Below are 19,244 nucleotides of genomic sequence, written 5' to 3'. Positions count from 1 at the left end.
TCTCAGCATTTAAATGTCAATGTATGCAGAAATTCTCCCGCCATTATGTCAGAATTGTATTAAACAGAAGCTCAGTGTGGTTGATACAGTCACACGGTGAGATTCTGCATACTTTGACACATTCATCTTCATGAAGGAGTTTCTCCTGTTAGCATGGATTCTGTCCTCAGTTTCCTATTATTTTGCATGACCCTCTGCTGTTACTTTATCCGTAGAGTTGGATTGCAAATGCTGTATCCTCCTTTTGTATTAGTTCTTCAATTGCTTGTATTTGGTTTCTTCACTTGAAGCTTTTTTTCTGTTACACATTTCCTTTTTTTATTTGATTTGAATCCACATATTTGAGAATTCCTTGCATGGTAAGCGTTTTTGTTGTTGTATCTGAGTGTTCCCACGATGCACCGACTCTCTGTTCTGTGTGAGTGGAATATTAATGCCTCTGTCTTTTCAGTGCCGACAGCAGGAATGACTCGTCTGGCTCGCTCCCGCACCACCTCCTCCTCCAGCATCACTTCCATGGACAGCAGTCGCAGCCGCAACAACCTCAACAGTTATCTGGAGGGTAACGCAACTGGGGCCCTGGACAGCCAGACCGGACCCCAGACCATGGAGGTCTCTTGCTAAACCACATCCCCACCCCACAACTGTATGCACACTCCCATAGTAACTTGTGAACCCCCTTACCCAATGTTTCTCTTTCTCTCCCTGTCTTCTCTCGCTTTTATCTCTCTCTCTCTCTCTCTCTCTCTCTCTCTCTCTCTCTCTCTCTCTCTCTCTCTCTCTCTCTCTCTCTCTCTCTCTCTCTCTCTCTCTCTCTCTCTCTCTCTCTCATCCTGCTCCTAAGCAGCCCAATGCCAGGAGGATCTGTATGAACTATGTGATTAGAAAAGAGGATGTTATAAATATATTAACAGATGCATATTATTGAATATAAAATATTGACAACACGGTCAAAGTCACATTCTTACCAGGGACTACATTCAGATGTGCTGTATATTCAGATGGTCATACTATAAGATTGACTCAGCCACCTCCACCTCACCCCCTTGTATTTATTTTTTTTTTCAAACTGTCTTTGTTTTTAATGTCCTCACAAACTGTAATGTCTCCCAAGTGTTCTAAATAACCCTTGTTCATTGCACTGTTCATCACAATTGCTTTTTTTAAGAACGTATATATCTCCTCTAGTGTTGCTTGTGAGTCACTGTATCTTTGTGTTTAATCTCCCACTTGCTGCAGTGTGAGGCTGAATTAGTCACAAAGCATACAGCGGGATCACTGAATCTACTGTAGCAGCAGAAATCAAAGTAAAGTGATGTGGCTGATAGTCAGTGGAAGAACCATTGCAGACTGTAGCAAACTGCCACTAAAACTAGATCAACGCTGCGGGAACATTGAATTAAGAAACATTCATTGTGAATGTAAAGTCAGCCCTATCATTATATTGTTGATTCTTATTGCATTTTAACTCATATCAGTTTCCTTTTTAGATTTGCTGTTTTTGTCCAGTTACGTTTCATTTATGTTTGAACAACTTTAACAAGAGGGATCTGATGTAAGAAGTACAAGACCCCTCACTGAGGGGGCCTCTGGTGTTTCTCACTGTCTGCTGATTCAATTCATTTATATTACTACTTAATAAAGCTTCAACATGACAACATGCCTGATGTATTCAATCCGTATAACATTATATAATATTTTGCCTGAGGGGTGCATGTAAATAGCAGGTGCAGTGAATGAGATCACGAGAAACTTGTGAAGTTCTCTGAATCTGCAGCGCTACAAGTGCTTGTTCTTTTCCTCTCCTGTTAGTGGAAAAGTGCGGTGATTGAGGTGAGTTAGTTTCCAACCACATTTGTTCTTATTTTAACACTTCAGTTGTCACAGATAAGTTGTTGTACAGCACACATTTGAAAAACAAATATCAGTTGCAGTGCATATGAGATGAGTGAAGTCAAGGTGGACATATTCATACTTTTATTGGACATAAAAACATTTGCATTTGATCTCATATCACTTAACTGACACTTATTACAACTATGCTGGATTCTCCATAGTGCTGCTCGGCAATTACCTGAAGTTCATGACAAATGATTTTCTCACTGATTAGAAAATCTGCACAGTCTAATGCAAAAGCTGTGATGTATTTTGTCTTCAGGTACAGGAGGTGTGGCTAATTTGACATTGGAAGATGGTGCTCTTATTAGCTGTTCTGTTTTATTCCAATCCATTTTTAGTTGCAGATTACATTTATAAATGGGAAATGTGCATCATTTAGTGCACTTACTTAAAATGAACAACTCTTTGACATGTTAGCATTCTATCTTTGATTAAATGTTCTTTCCATAAAGTGAACTTGCAGTTCTCAATGATGTCAGCAGATATCTGTCCTATTCCGGTACAGATTCTCTTATTTGCATTTGTGGTAGAGTATTTTCTTTGCTACTGTAGAAGGTCACAGTTAATCAGATTAAAGACTGGAAAAAAGAAAAAAAACAATGTGTGATGTGAACGTCTATTAGCAGAAACTGAAACCAGCCGTTCAAACTCTGCAGCCCTGCCATCTCTGATGTACAAAATGAAAATGTTTAGCTTTAGGCAGTCCCAATTTAACCTAAAAAGAATAAGTGTTCTTTTTTTGTTTATTTTCTTTTTACACCCGAATGTCGTCACTAATCATAAAAAGACATATCAGCGTGATGGCTGAACTTTTAACTGCTGATGAAGAAGCGGAGGAGTGGGCATGCAGAGGAACTTTTATCATGTTCCACCACCCAAGCTTTTACGATTATCTGATGTGAGCATTATTGACATTTAAATATCAATAACTGTGTGTAATGGGAGCACTGGACTAACGGGAGAAATGTGTCAAGGTTTTTCAATAACAAACAAAACAGATCAGCTGCAAAATACAAATAATATAGTTGTTTTGATAAGGTTGAGCAGTAACTACTGAAAGTTACAAGAGCTCACTGCTTTAACCCACCAGGTGAAAAATGTGTTTATGTAAATTGTGTTCATGGTGACCCACAATCGTTCTATATACAAGTGAAGCACTGTATTGTCCACTTGAAAACATGCATCTGAGAAATCAACAACAAACAAAATAAGACCGGATGTCAAAGTCTTGAACGTCACAGGAAGCTGCAGCGTGGTGACAGGCATAGGCAGAGCAGGAAACTATGTCTCTTCAGTGAGCCCCCATCCTCACAAAAAACAGCTGCAAAAACAGGTTAGTCTTTCTGACGACAGTTCACATGACATGATTGATCAACAGGCCTGAGTGTTAACCTGAGCTTACACATATACAACAGGCTTCCCTGTGTATGTGTGTGAGCTGGAGACAGACAAGCATCCTCTTTTTTTAATCCAGGGAATTAAGAGTTTACGAGTCTATGCGAGAAGGATCGACCTCTCTTCTTGTGCAGAATACAATTTCTGCTCCAACATCTTTTAAACTGAGCTTTAACAAGGTGAGTTTCTTTCTTCTATTTGTTAATGTTTACGTCACAGCATGACTTATCGACTTGTTACTTAAGATTGATCAAATATCAATTAACTTTACTCAGGAAACATCATGTATTTTACATAAATGGGGGAAATTTGTTTAACTTTGTTCATATTATTTTAGATGTTTTATTAACTTACTGCTGCTTGCACAAAACTCATTCTGCAATATAAGAATAAAAGCTTACTTCTTCCTTCCTCCACAACCACTCGTTTACTGCCCTACAAAGGCAAAAGACCTTAACTTGCCAGAGTGTAGAAATGAAAAAAATTCCTTTAAAGTCTTTTTGTTGTCCAGCCAAATGAGATGCAGGCAGCATATTGAAACATCAGGCAATCCTTTGTATTTTTAATAAGGTTATCTTAATAAGTCTATCTAAAAATCTTGAGGTCAAATTGACCTTTGACCCTTTTTTGGAAGTTACGGTACTCTGCCTGACGGTACAACATAAGGGGTCAAGACAAACAGCACTAACTTCCATTCAATAGCTCACTTGGTTGCTGATCACTATATACAATAAGTATGTCACATTAATGGTAAGATATACATGAAATCTTGTGATCATGGCACAATTAAGCTTTGTAAAATATATATAGGTATAATCTAATGTAAATGACATTGTAATGTGTATTTGAAGGTCACAAAGGACCTATTTTGTTACCCCATTGGTGTGTTTGGTAAAAATAAAAGACAGAGCAGTTTGAAACTGATTTTGTATCAGCAAATGTTTTCAGATAAAACGCACAGGGCATAAAAGTAGTTGTCGATGATGTATGTAGGTTTTCTAATACTTAATAAAAGTCACAAATAATTTCTCTAAGATGTGGGGTAAGGGTTTGATTGCTGATCAATCTAACATTATTTTAATCTAAGTTAGTCTATAATCATTCTCACATTGATCATTAATCATCATTGATCATCATTAATGACATTAATTTCTGCCTTTCAAAGCCATCGCCACCAACATTTTCCCTCAATAGCAATGCGTCATAGCTAATATAACACAACCAACACTCTTTCTGTTCTACACTGTAGTCAAGTTACTGTGTGTCAGAAGTGCTTGATTACAGAAATTAAAACAAAGGAATAACACTTTATTTCCCCTGCAGTAAAACAGTGACTTCAATTAGATCCGCAGCAAAACAAAGGCAGAATACTTTAACTCAGTTTGAGCATTCTGGAATGCTGCGATATAAGGGGAAAGAATCTGAGCTGAAGTTAAGGTTCTCTGCCTTGGTTTCTCGAGGGTTTTTGGAGGTTAAGGCCAAGACAACCTAGTGTTTTCTCAAAAAAAAACTACAACACACTTGAGCCAAGATATTTGTCCACAAGATAAATCTGTAATGTTCCAAAAACTACAATAACTCATTTTCGAAAGAATTGAAGTAACTGCCTTTTGCCTTTGTATGGTTGAATATCAGTCAACATGTTTACTGGAAATTTATCAAAGACTATAAATGCCTCTTGTTGTGGTTAGGCGCCTTCCTGAGTCATCTAGGTGTTGTTTCCTGCTTACCAGATACATTGTGGTAGCTGCTTGCAGTTTTTTATTGAAAGCTGCCATAATTTGATTTGTTGCAAATAATTTGATTAAACTTGTGAAGGTTACTGAAGACAGATCATGTTCTATGTTCTCACATGTTCTCATGTTCTCACACCAGAAAAAGCCAAAGAAGATGGGGATCTGCCCCATCAGATGTCAATCTAACCTGACAGTGTTAGAAAATACACCTGAATCTTTATCACAAGGTAAACTTTACTCCCATTTAAACAAGCAAATATAAATTAGAACAATTCAATACATTGAATTTAGGTGATATTCACCTCTCTTCTTCTTTCTGCAGTCATCCATGAGAGCATGATTGTATCCCTTTGTAACTACCCATCCTTTGGACAGACAGAATTCACCATGTGCTTTGGGGAGCGACTGACCATCATATCACAGTACAACACTTTCTCACACGTTTTTATGTTGTTGTTGTTGGATATCAATAGATTCAAATCTGTAATCACGGTAAATCGCAGAAATTCCAATAGTTATATAACTTTATATATCACATTTTTAATGACATGTTTGAAATCCCATTACCACACATTCAGAAATAAAATTTGTTAGGCTTTATTTTATTTTATGTTTTGTACAGTCTTAAAATAAAAGTATTGTACTCTGCTGTTTTAAAGTGACATTTACTTAATCACAGAAGAAGGAACTCTTTACAGATCAAAACTGAATGATAAATAAACTAAATGAAATGTTGAAAAGGTTAAAGATTTTCTCTCAGAAGGTGCAGAATTACTTTTGACTCATCAACTGCGCTGTTAAGAGTTTTGTTTTGTTTTTTTAAATAAAATGAGACCTTCAAAGATGCAACTGTGATTTTTGTTTGAGGCTAAACACACTGCCTATAGGGATTTTTAAAAAGCATGCAATTAATGCTGATTAAAAACAATTATGCATTCATTTTAGACCTCAGAACTAGTTAATATTGACAGCCCAAGTTTTTATTTAAATATTTTTATTATCCATGACTGTGTATTTTCTCCTACAGAGAAGGTGATTTTATGATGGTGAGATCCTCTACCACAGGCCTTGAGAGCTACATTCCCAGCTGTTACACTGCCAAGGTGACATGCGGGTAGGCAACCATCATAGGAACACGTTTCTAGACGCCTCTCATCACTGTGAGAAAAAATGAAAAGCAGAGGAGTAGTTCAGAGGTGAAATGAGAGGGGGGTTCCCTGTCAGATAAGAGGAGTCTGTAGGTGATCTCAGCGCTTGGAACATTACTTCTGTTCTCTCCAGTGACGTGACATTAGTCTCTGCCAGAGAAAGTTTCAGTCCTCCTCCAGCAGGGAACCTACCCTCATGTTGTTCCATTGGATTTTCCATCAAAATAAAATTGTTAGCCCAAAAATACTGTTTTACTTATCCCATGTGTCTTCTGTATTTCAGGTGGCTATTCAAAAGCATCAGCAGGTACAAAGCAGTGGAGTTGCTTATGCAGCCTCAAAACCTAAGTGGAGCCTTTTTGATCAGAGAGTCAGAGACAAACAGAGGTTTGATTTTTGTTTTTGTTTTTTTACTTTCTTCTTTGTGAGTCACATTATAAAAAAGAAAAAGAAAAAAGGAAACCAAACTGTAGCATCAATTTAACAAATTATGGTGTCTCTTTCATTTAATGTAGATTAATCTAATATATGGATTATTTTCTTGGGACAGTTTGTTTTAATGGCTTGATTTTTTTTTTTATCGAACTAGAATAGTTTACTCAATTAAATATGGAACCAGGGCTGGAATAAATGATCTACAGAGTTATGATTCAAGAGTCAGTAGCCGATAACTGCAGCTTTCATGTACATTTCAGATGGTTACTCACTGTCTGTGCTGAGGAGGACCAACCGTTCACATATGGGCTGTGTAAAACACTACCGCATTTCAAACCTGCAAAATGGCTGGTTCTATATATCTCCAGGACTCACTTTTCCAACATTGCAACACCTAGTTGACCACTATTCAGGTTAGTACCTACTGGGACTTTGATTCTTGCCTTAAAATATTAGAGACAATCCCAAAAGGGTGATATCAAATGTTTTCACTCCCTCCAGAGTGTGAAGATGGACTGTGCTGTCGGCTCTCTGAACCATGCTTCATCAAGGGTTTCGACAACGCAAGAGAGGCCAGGCCTGTGCCCACAGCGATCAGGAGGCCTTCGATCAACTGGAAGGACATTAGCAGGTGTGGCAGACTCTTTCTAACAGGACTTATTCTGATAACTGCCACAAGATGTCCCTGTGTTGACTACTCTACATCAGAGAAAGAGCACCTGCTGGCCTCCAGATGATTAATGAAACTGTTTATTTATAATGTGTTGAAGGGCTGATTATTTTCTGTTTTTTGGTGACTTTGTATTAAAATAGGTAGATTCAGAATTGTATAATTACAGATGTGTTGCTGACCTTAATGAAAATAAGGCATGCAACACAAATATACCTAAACATAAATGGCTAGGTTGTACTAGAGATATGCAAGGTTGTGTGTGTATTGAGTGGGATTAGCTCTTGTATTGGTTATAGGCCAACTCCTACAAAATGTAACTTTGAAAGATTACAATCAGCTAACAGGGCAACAGAGACAAATTCTATATGTTTGCAGGCCTGTAGGATATTCCTTCAAACAGGATTTATAAAGGCCTGTGCTACAATGTGTCAAATGTAAAATGGGAAAAATTTTAACTTCACAATGAATCAGTCTAACATTTTTTTTGGAAATCCTTTTCTGTCCCTTTCCAGGTCAATGATCTTCCGGAGAAAAAGAACAGAGTCAGACCACTCTTTAGTGAGCGAGGGGCTGAGAGAGGCCATCGTCTCCTACCTCCAAATGACAGAAGATCAAGATCATAGCTGGGACACTTGAGGAAAATAATCCTGAAATAATGAACTCAGATAAGGAAGCAGTAATATACTGTCCTGTCTCAAATGCAGCTTGGACAAACCACTGGAAGAGTTTGACAGCATGTCCAAACAGTCTCAAAAGAAAGACTTGACTGAAGGGCTTAGACACTACAATGTTTTAAGTTATGACATACAGTATATGTCTGCAGAAAGAACGTGTTGGTCCCTTAAAAATATACTGAAAGTCAGTGAAACATTGGTTGCAGTTACTTTCATAAAAGAATGTATTATAACGTATTACCTTTCATGTAGGCTACACAAAGAGTCTGTGAACTACATTGTTATGTGATTGTTGTCATGGTTATGTTATTACTGGAATCCAATAAATGTGTTGGCCATTGTTATATATGTGATAAAGCCGATATAACTACGTAAAAACGCTTATGTCTTGAACTCTGACATTAAGTATAGTAAGCTATAGTTAATGAAGTGAAGCCTCATAATTCTTGCAGTTTGTATCACCACCAGTGGATGTCGCCTTTTTGCCTCCAACAATTCATCAAAGCCTTCCACTTCCTGCCCGAACACTTCAGTTCAGGAAGGAGAAATAATGGCGACGCTTTCGGGGTCCGATTCCCCTTGTATTGGAGGAAAACGAAGAAATTGCAACAGCAATATCGTTTCAAAGTTTACGGCCAGTAAAATAACCGGCCAGGGATTTAGTCGAGGAACACAGGTAAGAGATAAGATGCATGAATCGACAGTTAAAACCTTAGAAAGTTGGTCCACTGAGACCCGGGACTTGCGCTCGACATGTAGCCTGAAATGAAGTCGTTTTCGTGGACACGGGACCAGCCATGTAGCTGACCCCGTAGGCGTTTACACTACAGTTAGCTACAACCATATGGTGTACATTTAAAGCCAACGCCTTAAACTTAGACGGTTGATTTTGGATAACACAATATGTTCAATGTGAGGACAAAAAAAACCCTTAGCTGTGCACAAAGTGTTTGAAGCAAGCTCCGCTTCTAATGGGTCTTTTGTTGTTAGCCCCACTTTAGCTTAGCATTGTAGGCCAAGTTAACATAGCTGTAAAAGGCTTTGCACTGAAAGTTTGATGGATATTGTCGTTTGCATCCAACATTTGGGTTACACATTTGTACAGAGCCTTGTTTTTATATTTAGGGCGCTTTTTATGATCTTAGAAACTAGCTTGTTTTAGCAACAGAGAGCGTCAGCTAGCTGGCTAAGCCAGCTGAACAGCTCAGGTGATTACGTAACGTCAGTCAAACCACAATAACCATCGTTTCCTTAAATGGACACAACAGCTGTTTGGACGTCATGGCAACTAACTTATTTTTTATTTCTACTAATAGTAAAACGTTTAAAGGCTATATGTTACTTTGGAGACAATAATATTCTGTTTATTTTTGTGATTATGTTAGTAACCATGCCAACTGTTTTGATGTTGACCACTGTTTATGTGCATACCATGTTTATCTTTTCCAATTTGTTCATCCTCCCTCGTTTCACAGTTTCTTTTCTTAGGGTAGAGTGTTTTTCATGAAATAAAAGTTTTAATTAGGCATACCAACTTACAGTACTACTTGAAAATAAACCAGGTCACTCTGACACTTTAAACACTGAACAGAGGTGGTAATGTAATCATGTTGTCTGTGTATTGAAGACTTTTCTAAAGAGTGGGTTTTAGTAGATGTGTTAAAAGTTGCTGATTGTTAACACATACATTCCACAATAAAGTTATGTACTTGCAATTTTTGCAACACGGCTTATTAACTGAATGTGAGACCACTGTTGATGTGCAATTCTTTTGACATTATGACCTGTTTGACTGGATCGAGAAAAAGACGTATTTGAATTATAAAATGAGATTTTAAAACTCACTGCTGTCAAGTCAAATTTTATTTATATAGCACATTTAAAACAACCTTGGTTGACCAAATTACTGTACAGGTTAAAAAGAGGATGAACATGAATTAAAAAAGCAAAATAATAAAGGTGTTTTGTCTAGAGGAGCATAATAACATTTAAAAATGTCAAACACCACTTGTAATTAAAGCCGAAGAGGTGTGTCATAAGCATAGACTGTAAATCATAAAAGAGAAGAATTGTGGTTAACTTGTATCTAATCTATCTGGAAAAAGTATCAATCTATCTTTAAAAAAAAAAAAGAATTTCCCTTGGGATCAATAAAGTATCTAACTAACTAGTGTAATCTTCTTCTCTTGATCGTTCAGATGTCCGGGGCTTGGTTCCATGTTATACTTAAGAGCCAGTTGGGTGGTTGTTGACTTGTATCAGAAGAAAATGGCTTATTTTCCCATTGGACAGTTCTATAAAAAATAGAAAGATGGCTTGTTCATTTTTATACAGAAATCTTACAATATGCTTGGTTCCTTATATTTACTGTAAAGCATTTGGGATAGTTGTCTGAGATGAGGTTTTTACATGCAACACATGTTTAAAAATCTAGATTTGATTGAAAATATAGGCCAGATAATATATTCATATATCTTTCAGCGTACTGTTTATGATTGTGCGTGGGAATAATACAGCTTTATTCGGCTTGGCATCCACCAGTTCATAATGGTTGTTTGCCTGTGTCTTTGTCTGGTAGCTTCCAGTAGGCCTACTTCAGGAGAGAGATAAACGGGCGAAGTGGCATGGCATCCCTCCTCTGCTGCAGAAGCTCTATGAGAGCAGCCATCCTAACAGTGACCTCTCCCATGCCCACAGCTTTCTTAAGGTAACCATACAACACGAGTCTGTCCAACAATGACATGGTGAAAGTAATTGTAGGAGCCACTTGTTGCTAAGTGTTTGTCTTTGGAATCTGACTGATGTGAATTACATGTGAACACTGGTTTCTGTCAGGTATTATCATCCCAGCTCTCCATGGAGGCCATGTCTTTTGTCACAGAGGACAGGAAGACTGCTCAGGAATCCACCTTTCCCAACACACATACCTTTGACCTCTTCGGTGGAGTCGATGTATGTTGGATACTTCTAGTGCTTGATGTTCTCTAATTATGTGCCCCACAGATATTAAAACGTTTTACCTCTGCTTATTGGTTGTCACGCATTACAAATCTTTACGGGACAGTTCAGCTTTTCCTGTAGCTGAACTGAGAATTGTTTTCCTGTTTTCTGCAGCTGCTTGTGGAGATCTTGATGAGACCCACACTAACTATGCAGAAGAAGAAACCCAAATGTAAGCGGGCCTCATATCGTATCTGTCTGCTTTTATCTGGACGTTCACATGTTCTGCAGGACAATTACTGGATTAAGTTGATCATATATTCTTGCAATAAACTAAATTCTCTGTTTCTGTTTTAGTGAATGATGACTTGGTCAAAGACTGCCTTAGTGTTCTCTACAACTGCTGTATATGTGTAAGCATCCACACTCATTTTGGAGACACCATAGAGATTCTGTTGTCTGAACAGGTACAGGTGAGCATGTTTAAAATAAGCTTTATTTGTTCTCTTTCCTGTTAGACCGAGGGCGTCACAAAGAGTCTAGCAGCAAGGGATGACTTTGTCCTGTTTCTCTTCACCCTGATGACAAACAAGAAGACCTTCCTGCAGACAGCTACACTTATTGAAGATATTCTGGGAGTCAAAAAGGTCAGTTTAGCTTACATGAAATGTACTTGTTAAAAGTGTTTATGATCCTGTGACTCCAGCTGTTTCTTATGATAAGCATGAATTATCCTCAGGGTGCACTTACACTATGCAAAGTTGTTTTTCTACCGTGCTTTAGCATGATCGCCCCCCTCCATTCACCCGCTGTCCGAAGTTCAGCTCGCATGTTGGACCCTGGAGGCACGAGAGAGCCTGAAAGTCGAGACATTGAACAGAAAGCATCTGTAGCTAGTGCGTCGTAAGGCAAAGGTTTCAGGAGACAGCATAGCTTTCTTTCCCTTCACTGCCTGCATTGTTCTCGGAGAGTGAAGGGCTTCAAGACGTTATCTTTCAAATTGACAGACATTTTAGTCGGTCGGCTGAGTGCAAATACATTATTCATGGTCAGATTATGTTATGGAGACGTAGTAAGGCCTGCATGTGACGGTTTCACAGACATACTGTGCAACCGTCCTTCGATATCAAGACACTGTCTGGAAAGTAACTAAAAAAGGAGTAGGACTTCTCATCTTGTATCAAGGATTATGACAGATGAAGACATTTTGTAATTTAGAAATGGCTGCAGACTCCCTCCCTTGACCTTTGGTCAACTGAAGGGAATGTCAGTTGAAGTTTTGGGGTCAACAGTGCTTCCTGTTTAAATCACTTTGCACAAGAGCTTCTGTTATCTGCTACGATGTTAGCACTGCAACAACATGACAGTAAAGTTCATTTGGAATCTTTTTTAAGCATTTGTGCTAAATTGAAATAAAGAGAACAAAAGCATTTCAGGTTGGACAAGACTGACTCTAACTCAGCAGTGATTATTGTTGATTGCAACTTAATTTACATTTTAAACTGTGTTTTTTTATTTATTTTATATTTAAAGGGAGAATATGCGATAATCCAGTAGATGTCGCCTATGAGCACCAGCATGAAACCAAAACAATTCCAGCTGCTTTGTTATGCTAGCAGGCTAATGTTAGCATTCGTTAGTTTGCTCGTAGCTTCACATTGCATATAAATATTTCCACGGAATGACCATGATCTTAAAACGCTACGTACCATTCAAATAAACAGTGAGTTGTTCTTTGTTTCTTAACATTTCATACTTTGGCATTTTTCAGGAGATGATTCATTTGGAGGGCATCCCCAATCTGTCCGGCCTGGTCCAAAGCTTTGACCAGCAACAACTAGCCAACTTTTGCCGCATCTTATCGGTTACCATCTCAGAACCTGACGTGGGAAACGATGACAAGCACACCCTGCTGGCTAAAAATGCCCAGCAGAAGCGCAATGCTAGCCCCTCGCGGGCAGAGGTCAATCAGGGTACGTTGTTTGCTGGATACAGAGGTCAAACTGACACAATTCTGACATTCAAAAGTTTAAACTATCATCATTATTGTTTCCAATAGTAACCCTTCTGAACATCCCCGGCTTCATCGAGCGTCTGTGCAAGCTGGCCACTAGAAAAGTGTCCGAGGCCACAGGAGCTAACTTCCTGCAGGAGCTGGAGGACTGGTACACCTGGCTAGACAACGCTCTGGTCCTGGACGCGCTCATGCAGATGGCAACAGAGGAGCCTGAACAAAGCAGCACAGGTGAGACAACAGTCAGTCGAGCTGCTGTTTCCTCACACTGCCTCAAATCTTGTGAACTTTTCAGTCGAGACATCTTTGTCCACCTTCCCTTCAGAATCCTCAGATGAGAGTTCCCTCGCCACCAGTCCGCTGAGACATCGACTGCCCCAGTCCATGAAGATTGTGCATGAGATCATGTATAAAGTGGAAGTGCTGTATGTGTTGTGTGTCCTTCTGATGGGGCGACAGAGAAACCAGGTACTGATGAGCACACACCTCGTCTGTTCTTGAGATGTTAGACGTAATGGTAGCGCCCAGCACCCTTAAAAATACAGATTTTACAGACTCGTGTATTGTGTCTCTGAACAGGTCCACAAGATGCTTGCAGAGTTCCGTCTGATCCCAGGGCTGAATAATCTGTTCGACAAGCTTATCTGGAGGAAGTACACTGCTTCAAATCATGTGGTGCATGGCCAGAATGAGAACTGTGACTGTAGTCCAGTATGTACTTTTAACCCTCATAGGAAACTTTCTCTTGATGCTTCAGTGGATGTTTTTTAACCACTCGATGTCTGTTTGCAGGAAATATCTTTTAAAATCCAGTTCCTTAGACTACTTCAGAGTTTCAGCGATCATCACGAGTAAGTGACCCTAGATTGAGTTACCTTTGGCCTGACCTCTCTTCTTAAGTTCAGCTGTTTTACATGTCTTCGCTTGCCTTTTAGGAACAAATACCTCCTGCTGAATAGCCAGGAGCTGAACGAACTCAGTGCCATTTCCATGAAGGCCAACATCCCTGAGGTGGAAGCTCTGGTTAACACAGACAGAAGCCTAGTGTGTGATGGGAAGAAGGGACTCCTCACACGCATCCTCACTGTCATGAAGAGGGAGCCACCAGACTCCTCCTTCAGGTCAGCGTCACATGGGCCAAAGATGACATGCTCTTGATGACACCTCTTAAAGATTTGTTGTTGAGGTTGTTTTGGCTTTGCTGAAGATTTCTCTGTGTTTGTAGGTTCTGGCAGGCGAGGGCAGTGGAAAGTTTTCTTCGTGGAGCCACTTCCTATGCAGACCAAATGTTCCTTCTGAAGAGAGGACTACTAGAGGTAAAAGTACAGCCTAAGAGCCTGATCACTCCCATCATGTGCCAATCACCCCCCCCCCCCTTATTTTGCAGCCTCGCCCTGGCGCTCCCATCTTTTTTCCCTCCTAAATGTGCTCAGGTGTTTTTGGGAGCACGATGTGTGATCTGGCCCTGACGTTGTTTTTGTTTTCATTCACATCGTGCTTGTATTCTGTATCACACAGATTTGCCCTCTTATTTTTAAACTAAGCGGCTACTGCTTCTCTCCCTCAACAGCACATCCTATTCTGTATCATAGACAGTGGCTGCACATCTCGGGATGTCTTACAGAGCTACTTTGATCTGCTTGGAGAGCTCATGAAGTTCAACATTGATGCCTTCAAAAGATTTAACAAATATGTCAACACTCCAGAGAAGGTACGCATACGCTTTGAAAATATGAAACGTTTTCATTTTTTCCTCTGACTTTAAGAATACAGTTTGACAGTATTTTCTCAATGTTTGTTGTGAATGAATAAACGTGTAATGATATGATTTGACCTCTTGTTTTCCATAGTTTCAGACTTTCCTGACACAGATCAACAGTTCTCTGGTGGACTCGAACATGCTGGTACGCTGCATTGTGCTTTCATTGGACCGCTTTGAGAGTCAGACTGAAGATGTTAAAGGTAAATAAGGCTGCAATATTTGCACACCTAAGCGAGTTTGTCCGCCAACTGTTCAAAAGGCTTTGCAAGAATCATTTCTTGTTCTGAGTTTTAAAACAACAAGTAACTGGAAGTGCTGATTTTGTTGTTGTGTATTTTTCCCAGTGGTGGAGGTACTTTCTGAGTGCTGCCTGCTGTCGTACATGGCCAGAGTTGAGAACAGGCTTTCCTTTCTCTTCCGGCTGATCAACATCATCAACGTACAAACTCTGACACAGGTCTTTTCTTTTCTTCTTCTTTTTTTTTTTTACCTTGTTTCAAATATATTGAGAGAAACTAACAGTTCAACTTTTTGGAACAGGCACTCACAACTTTCATGTAACCATCATGTATTGTCAGCACTGTTTCCTTTCTGCATTAAACCTGTGCCATTGTTCCTGCAGGAGAATGTGAGCTGTTTAAACACCAGTCTGGTGATCTTGATGTTGGCCAGAAGAAAGGCTAAACTGCCCTTCTACCTCAATGCCCTGCGGGAGAAGGAGTATGCTGAGAAGTACCCAGGCTGCCTGCTCAACAACTTCCACAATCTACTGCGCTTCTGGCAGCGCCACTACCTCAACAAGGACAAAGACAGCACCTGTCTGGAGAATGTGAGTATGCTAAACCCAGCTGAGTAAACGTGTTCATCCGACTCAGCACAAGAGTCTACTGGGGTTTTAAAATTTCACTACAATCAAAGGATGAAACGATATACGCTGTGTCGTTTGTATTATTTTTGTTTGTTACAACCCTGCAAACAGTGCTCGTGCAGGAAAAGGTTCATTCATTCCAAAGCTTGTTGTTCAACACATACCAACATTTGTTATACTGTTGTTCTAGTGTAGTAGTGGTGCAACAGATCAAAGTAGCATCCCCCTCTCTCAGACCGAAGTGTTGATATAAATTCATTTTATGTAGTGATATAGTTAGCATGAATCAAACAGTGCTTTGACTTTTTCTCCTCTCACTCACACCGTGTCTGCATTCATCATGCATACATGTCATTAGCCCATGGTGTTTAAAGGTGACAACAGTCTTCACTTTAGTAACAATGTCTCACAGCCTGCTGTGGTCTGTAGTCATCGACATTTCAAAGAGCTGAAGATACAGTATCTCTATCTGTTGTTTTAACAGATAGTCTTTTAACTGTGAAGTCTGGAGTGTGCACTTAATTCTTCTTTGTCTTTCAAGGCGTATGTGGGGTGTCCTATAATGCCTCTTTGTTTTATTGGGGTTGTATTTTTTGGATTGCTACGTTTTGTATGTGTTTTGGACGTATTAACTCAACCAGTCAGGTGACAGTCATCATCAGTAGAATACAGGCTGGGAAATGCAAAGACTACAAGCTGCTTCACTGATGAGATGGGAGCAAAATCAAACTTTGAAGGAAAGAACCTTTAAAGACAGACAGAGTCTTATAAAAGAGTTATCACTCGTAGATAAACCCCAGCTGTGGACTTACAAAGTAGTAAATCTAATACTTTAAAATGGTCATTGGTCTTAAAGACAAATGTAGCACAATGTAAAATCTCTTGTGTTCAATGTGGGTGGCTGTCGTCATTTCTGAACGAGAATGTCGAGGGTTCGATCCCCAGCTCCTGCATCAACATGTCCACTGTGTCCTTGAATTGCTCCCTCTGCTTTGGCCTTGGCGAATGATTGTGTATGACTTGTGATGGTCTCACTTCATATAAATCATTACCATGAGGATTAATGTGTAGGTGTGTTTAATCAGAGGACTAGAAGAGTGCTATACTATCCGTTTACCACTGTTACAAGTACTGACATGTACTGGGAATGAAGGTTTTACTATTAGCATACATATCAGTTGTTAACCACTTTATTTAACTGTCTTGGTTTGTGAATGAAACATGGACGTGTGGATGGCTGAGTCACTGTCTGAGCAGCAGCAGCTTCACTGCATATCATCACAGATTATTTTCTGCTCATTGTTTTTGCCAACAACCTTTTCCACTCTCATCAGGTTTGTTTCCTTCAGCAGCAGGCAAATACTTTCATTGGAAATCCTTTTAATGCTACTGGTCCAGAAACAGAACGATAAGTTGTTCACTTGCTGTAGAGGAGAATTAAGCAGCATACTGTGGGGAAGCACAAGTACGTCTCCATGACACCACTTCAAATGGCTGCTCACTTGATCTGTGCTTGCTCAAAGTGGAACTTTATAGACCGATTCTTACAGACAGTTTGTGGGCGCTGCCATCTTGTGGTGGCAGCCATTACTGCGCTGGCCTCTCAGTCTGCGGCTGCCTGTTTACTGCGACAGCAGCTTTCATAGTTCGATTAAAAATGCCAGACAGCTGCTGAAATAAAGACAAGAATAAGCAGCTGCCATTTATTATGTGCTGACATGCTGTTTTGTAACTTTACTCTATAAGCTAGTTAGCTTCAATCATCAACTGATGCATTGAATCCACGTGGACTAGTCTTATTGTTACACGTCTGTAGATGTTCATATGGACACTTTGCTAAAGTAGCTGGACGTTAATGATGACATTATACTTGTTAAACAGACAAACGTTACATATGAGATTTCATTTCATTGATCACCTGGTGATGGTCGACTTCACACTCAGAGAAGACAGAAACTACATCGAGTGAGGATATTCTGGCAGTGTCAACTTGCGGTTTTCCCCCGATCGGTCTATAGGATGATGTGTTCTGTTGTTACTTTTTCTGTTGTGTTGGCTGCAGTATATATGATATACACAACCTCAGTATTATTGTTAGTTTTTACACTGCTGTGGACGTCAACACATGTTGGTACAAGGTTCTTCCCTCATAGTTAAGAGTTGTACTGTCCATACACACAAGCTGCTCTAAACCCTTTCTGTTCCCCTTTCAGAGCTCCTGTATCCCCTTCAGCTATTGGAAGGAGACGGTGTCTGTGCTGCTTGGCATTGACAGGACTTCTCTGTGTGCCATATCGAGCTACATTGATGAGCCCTTTATGGATCTGGACAGAGACCTGCTAGTCGATTGACCTCCAGCGGGTTCACTGTGGGTGGGTCAGGGCAGAGGATGGCAGGGAGCATGGACACCTCCAGCTGACGAGGACTCCACTGAACTGAGCCATCCAGGCACTTTGCGACTGTGTTCTGGATGTTAAGACTCGCATGTTTGCTGTTGGTACCTTTGCATGGAGGCCTTCATCACTGATATGAGGGGACATAATTCGCACTAAATTGCCATGCCAGGAGGAGAGGGAAGCCTTTGTGCCCATCCCAGATTGAAAAGACAATAACGGGACCTTGTGAACCACACCTGCATTGGTTGTTTGCTGTAGGTGAACTTCAAATAGAGCCTTTTATATAACCTATACAAAATTCTATGGAAAAAAAAAATATGTATGATTCAACAAATTATATGTTAGAAAAAATAAGTCTCTTCACCTGGTGACCACAGAGTAAACAAAGGTCATTGATGAGTCACAGGGCTGCCAGGAGTCGTCAGCCTCAACCTCCCACTACCTACACTCTCGGCTGACTCCACGCCAATCCAAGTCCTTACCTGGTGGTTGATAGAACTGGTGGATTTGGTCTTTCTCCAGGGGTCTTAATGAACAGCATTTTTATGTTGCCTTCCTGTGGGCCTATAATGTTCGGTGCTTTCTGGCTCTACTTGGCTCATTGGAATAGCTTTTGGGTTGGATGACACATTTCCCCCCCTCCCCTCACGCAGGGTTCCTCAACAAAACCCATCCACTCTGTGGAGGTGTCAGAACGTTCGCCCAGGGCCTCCTTTCTTTACCAGGTTATTATTTTGATTGACTTTTTTTTCCTGTTGAAAAAAAACGGCTTTTAGCTCTGGATAAACTGTAGAATAAATGATGCACAGGTGGTGTTGTTTTTATTGTTAATTATATTTTAACACATTTTTTTGAATAAAAAGGTCTTCATTTTGTAACGCAGTGTATTGGTGTTGTAAAAGATGGTTTAGGAAAGAATAAACTATGCAGGCACTAGTGTTAAGATATTACTTTCCTTGCTCCAGCCACACAAACCTTCTGCCCAGCAGCATCGGCAATGGACTGAAGGTTTACGACTTTCTCTGGTTTCTGCTATTTCTCAAAATCTTTGACTACAAGCTAAGAATGACAATCTTTAATGTGATGGCTCTTTTTGCATGGCACCACTTGATCTTTACTAAAGATAAAGAAGATGCAGCTGGCACAGCTGTGTTGTTGCCTGTCCATGGCCTGAATGTGCGGCTGTTTGGGGGAAATGGAAACTTGCAGACACTGACAGACACAACCTGGGATAAGTACAAATGGATGAGCTACCTCATATTTTATCCTCACAGCGTACAGTTCAAACCACTTCTGATGATGAC

At 39.9% G+C, this 19,244-nt stretch overlaps 3 protein-coding genes across 7 annotated transcripts in view; all 3 read left to right on the top strand.

The window, feature by feature from the left end:
- Positions 1–1,658, top strand: part of ndrg3a (ndrg family member 3a) — a 30,618-nt gene extending 28,960 nt beyond the window's left edge. For all 5 annotated transcript variants that reach the window (XM_079340500.1, XM_079340501.1, XM_079340499.1 and 2 more), the window contains one exon: positions 452–1,658. In XM_079340500.1, the coding sequence (XP_079196626.1) occupies positions 452–624 (173 nt within the window). In that variant the 3' untranslated portion in view covers positions 625–1,658. The remainder of the gene's footprint in view (positions 1–451) is intronic.
- Positions 1,659–3,079: 1,421 nt separating this feature from the next.
- sla2a (Src like adaptor 2a) lies at positions 3,080–8,304 on the top strand. The gene is made up of 8 exons (XM_079340536.1): positions 3,080–3,473; positions 5,170–5,257; positions 5,353–5,452; positions 6,058–6,144; positions 6,462–6,565; positions 6,874–7,026; positions 7,115–7,244; positions 7,799–8,304. The coding sequence occupies exons 1-8, from the start codon at positions 3,396–3,398 to the stop codon at positions 7,920–7,922; spliced, it is 864 nt and encodes a 287-aa protein (XP_079196662.1). The 5' UTR covers positions 3,080–3,395; the 3' UTR covers positions 7,923–8,304.
- A 29-nt stretch (positions 8,305–8,333) lies between these two features.
- Positions 8,334–18,818, top strand: trpc4apa (transient receptor potential cation channel, subfamily C, member 4 associated protein a). Its single transcript, XM_079340480.1, has 18 exons — positions 8,334–8,636; positions 10,539–10,667; positions 10,796–10,912; positions 11,075–11,132; positions 11,258–11,313; positions 11,419–11,547; positions 12,672–12,873; positions 12,960–13,145; positions 13,240–13,382; positions 13,494–13,625; positions 13,707–13,765; positions 13,850–14,035; positions 14,140–14,230; positions 14,485–14,625; positions 14,765–14,876; positions 15,021–15,133; positions 15,299–15,505; positions 17,758–18,818. Exons 1-18 carry the CDS (start codon positions 8,511–8,513, stop codon positions 17,893–17,895), a joined length of 2,325 nt encoding a protein of 774 aa, XP_079196606.1. The 5' UTR covers positions 8,334–8,510; the 3' UTR covers positions 17,896–18,818.
- Positions 18,819–19,244: the final 426 nt, after the last annotated feature.

The sequence above is a fragment of the Symphodus melops genome (assembly GCF_947650265.1).
Source record: "Symphodus melops genome assembly, chromosome: 4".
NCBI lineage: Eukaryota > Metazoa > Chordata > Actinopteri > Labriformes > Labridae > Symphodus > Symphodus melops.
The sequence above is the reverse complement of the archived record's forward strand: the minus strand, read 5'-3'. Positions and strand labels throughout refer to the sequence as shown.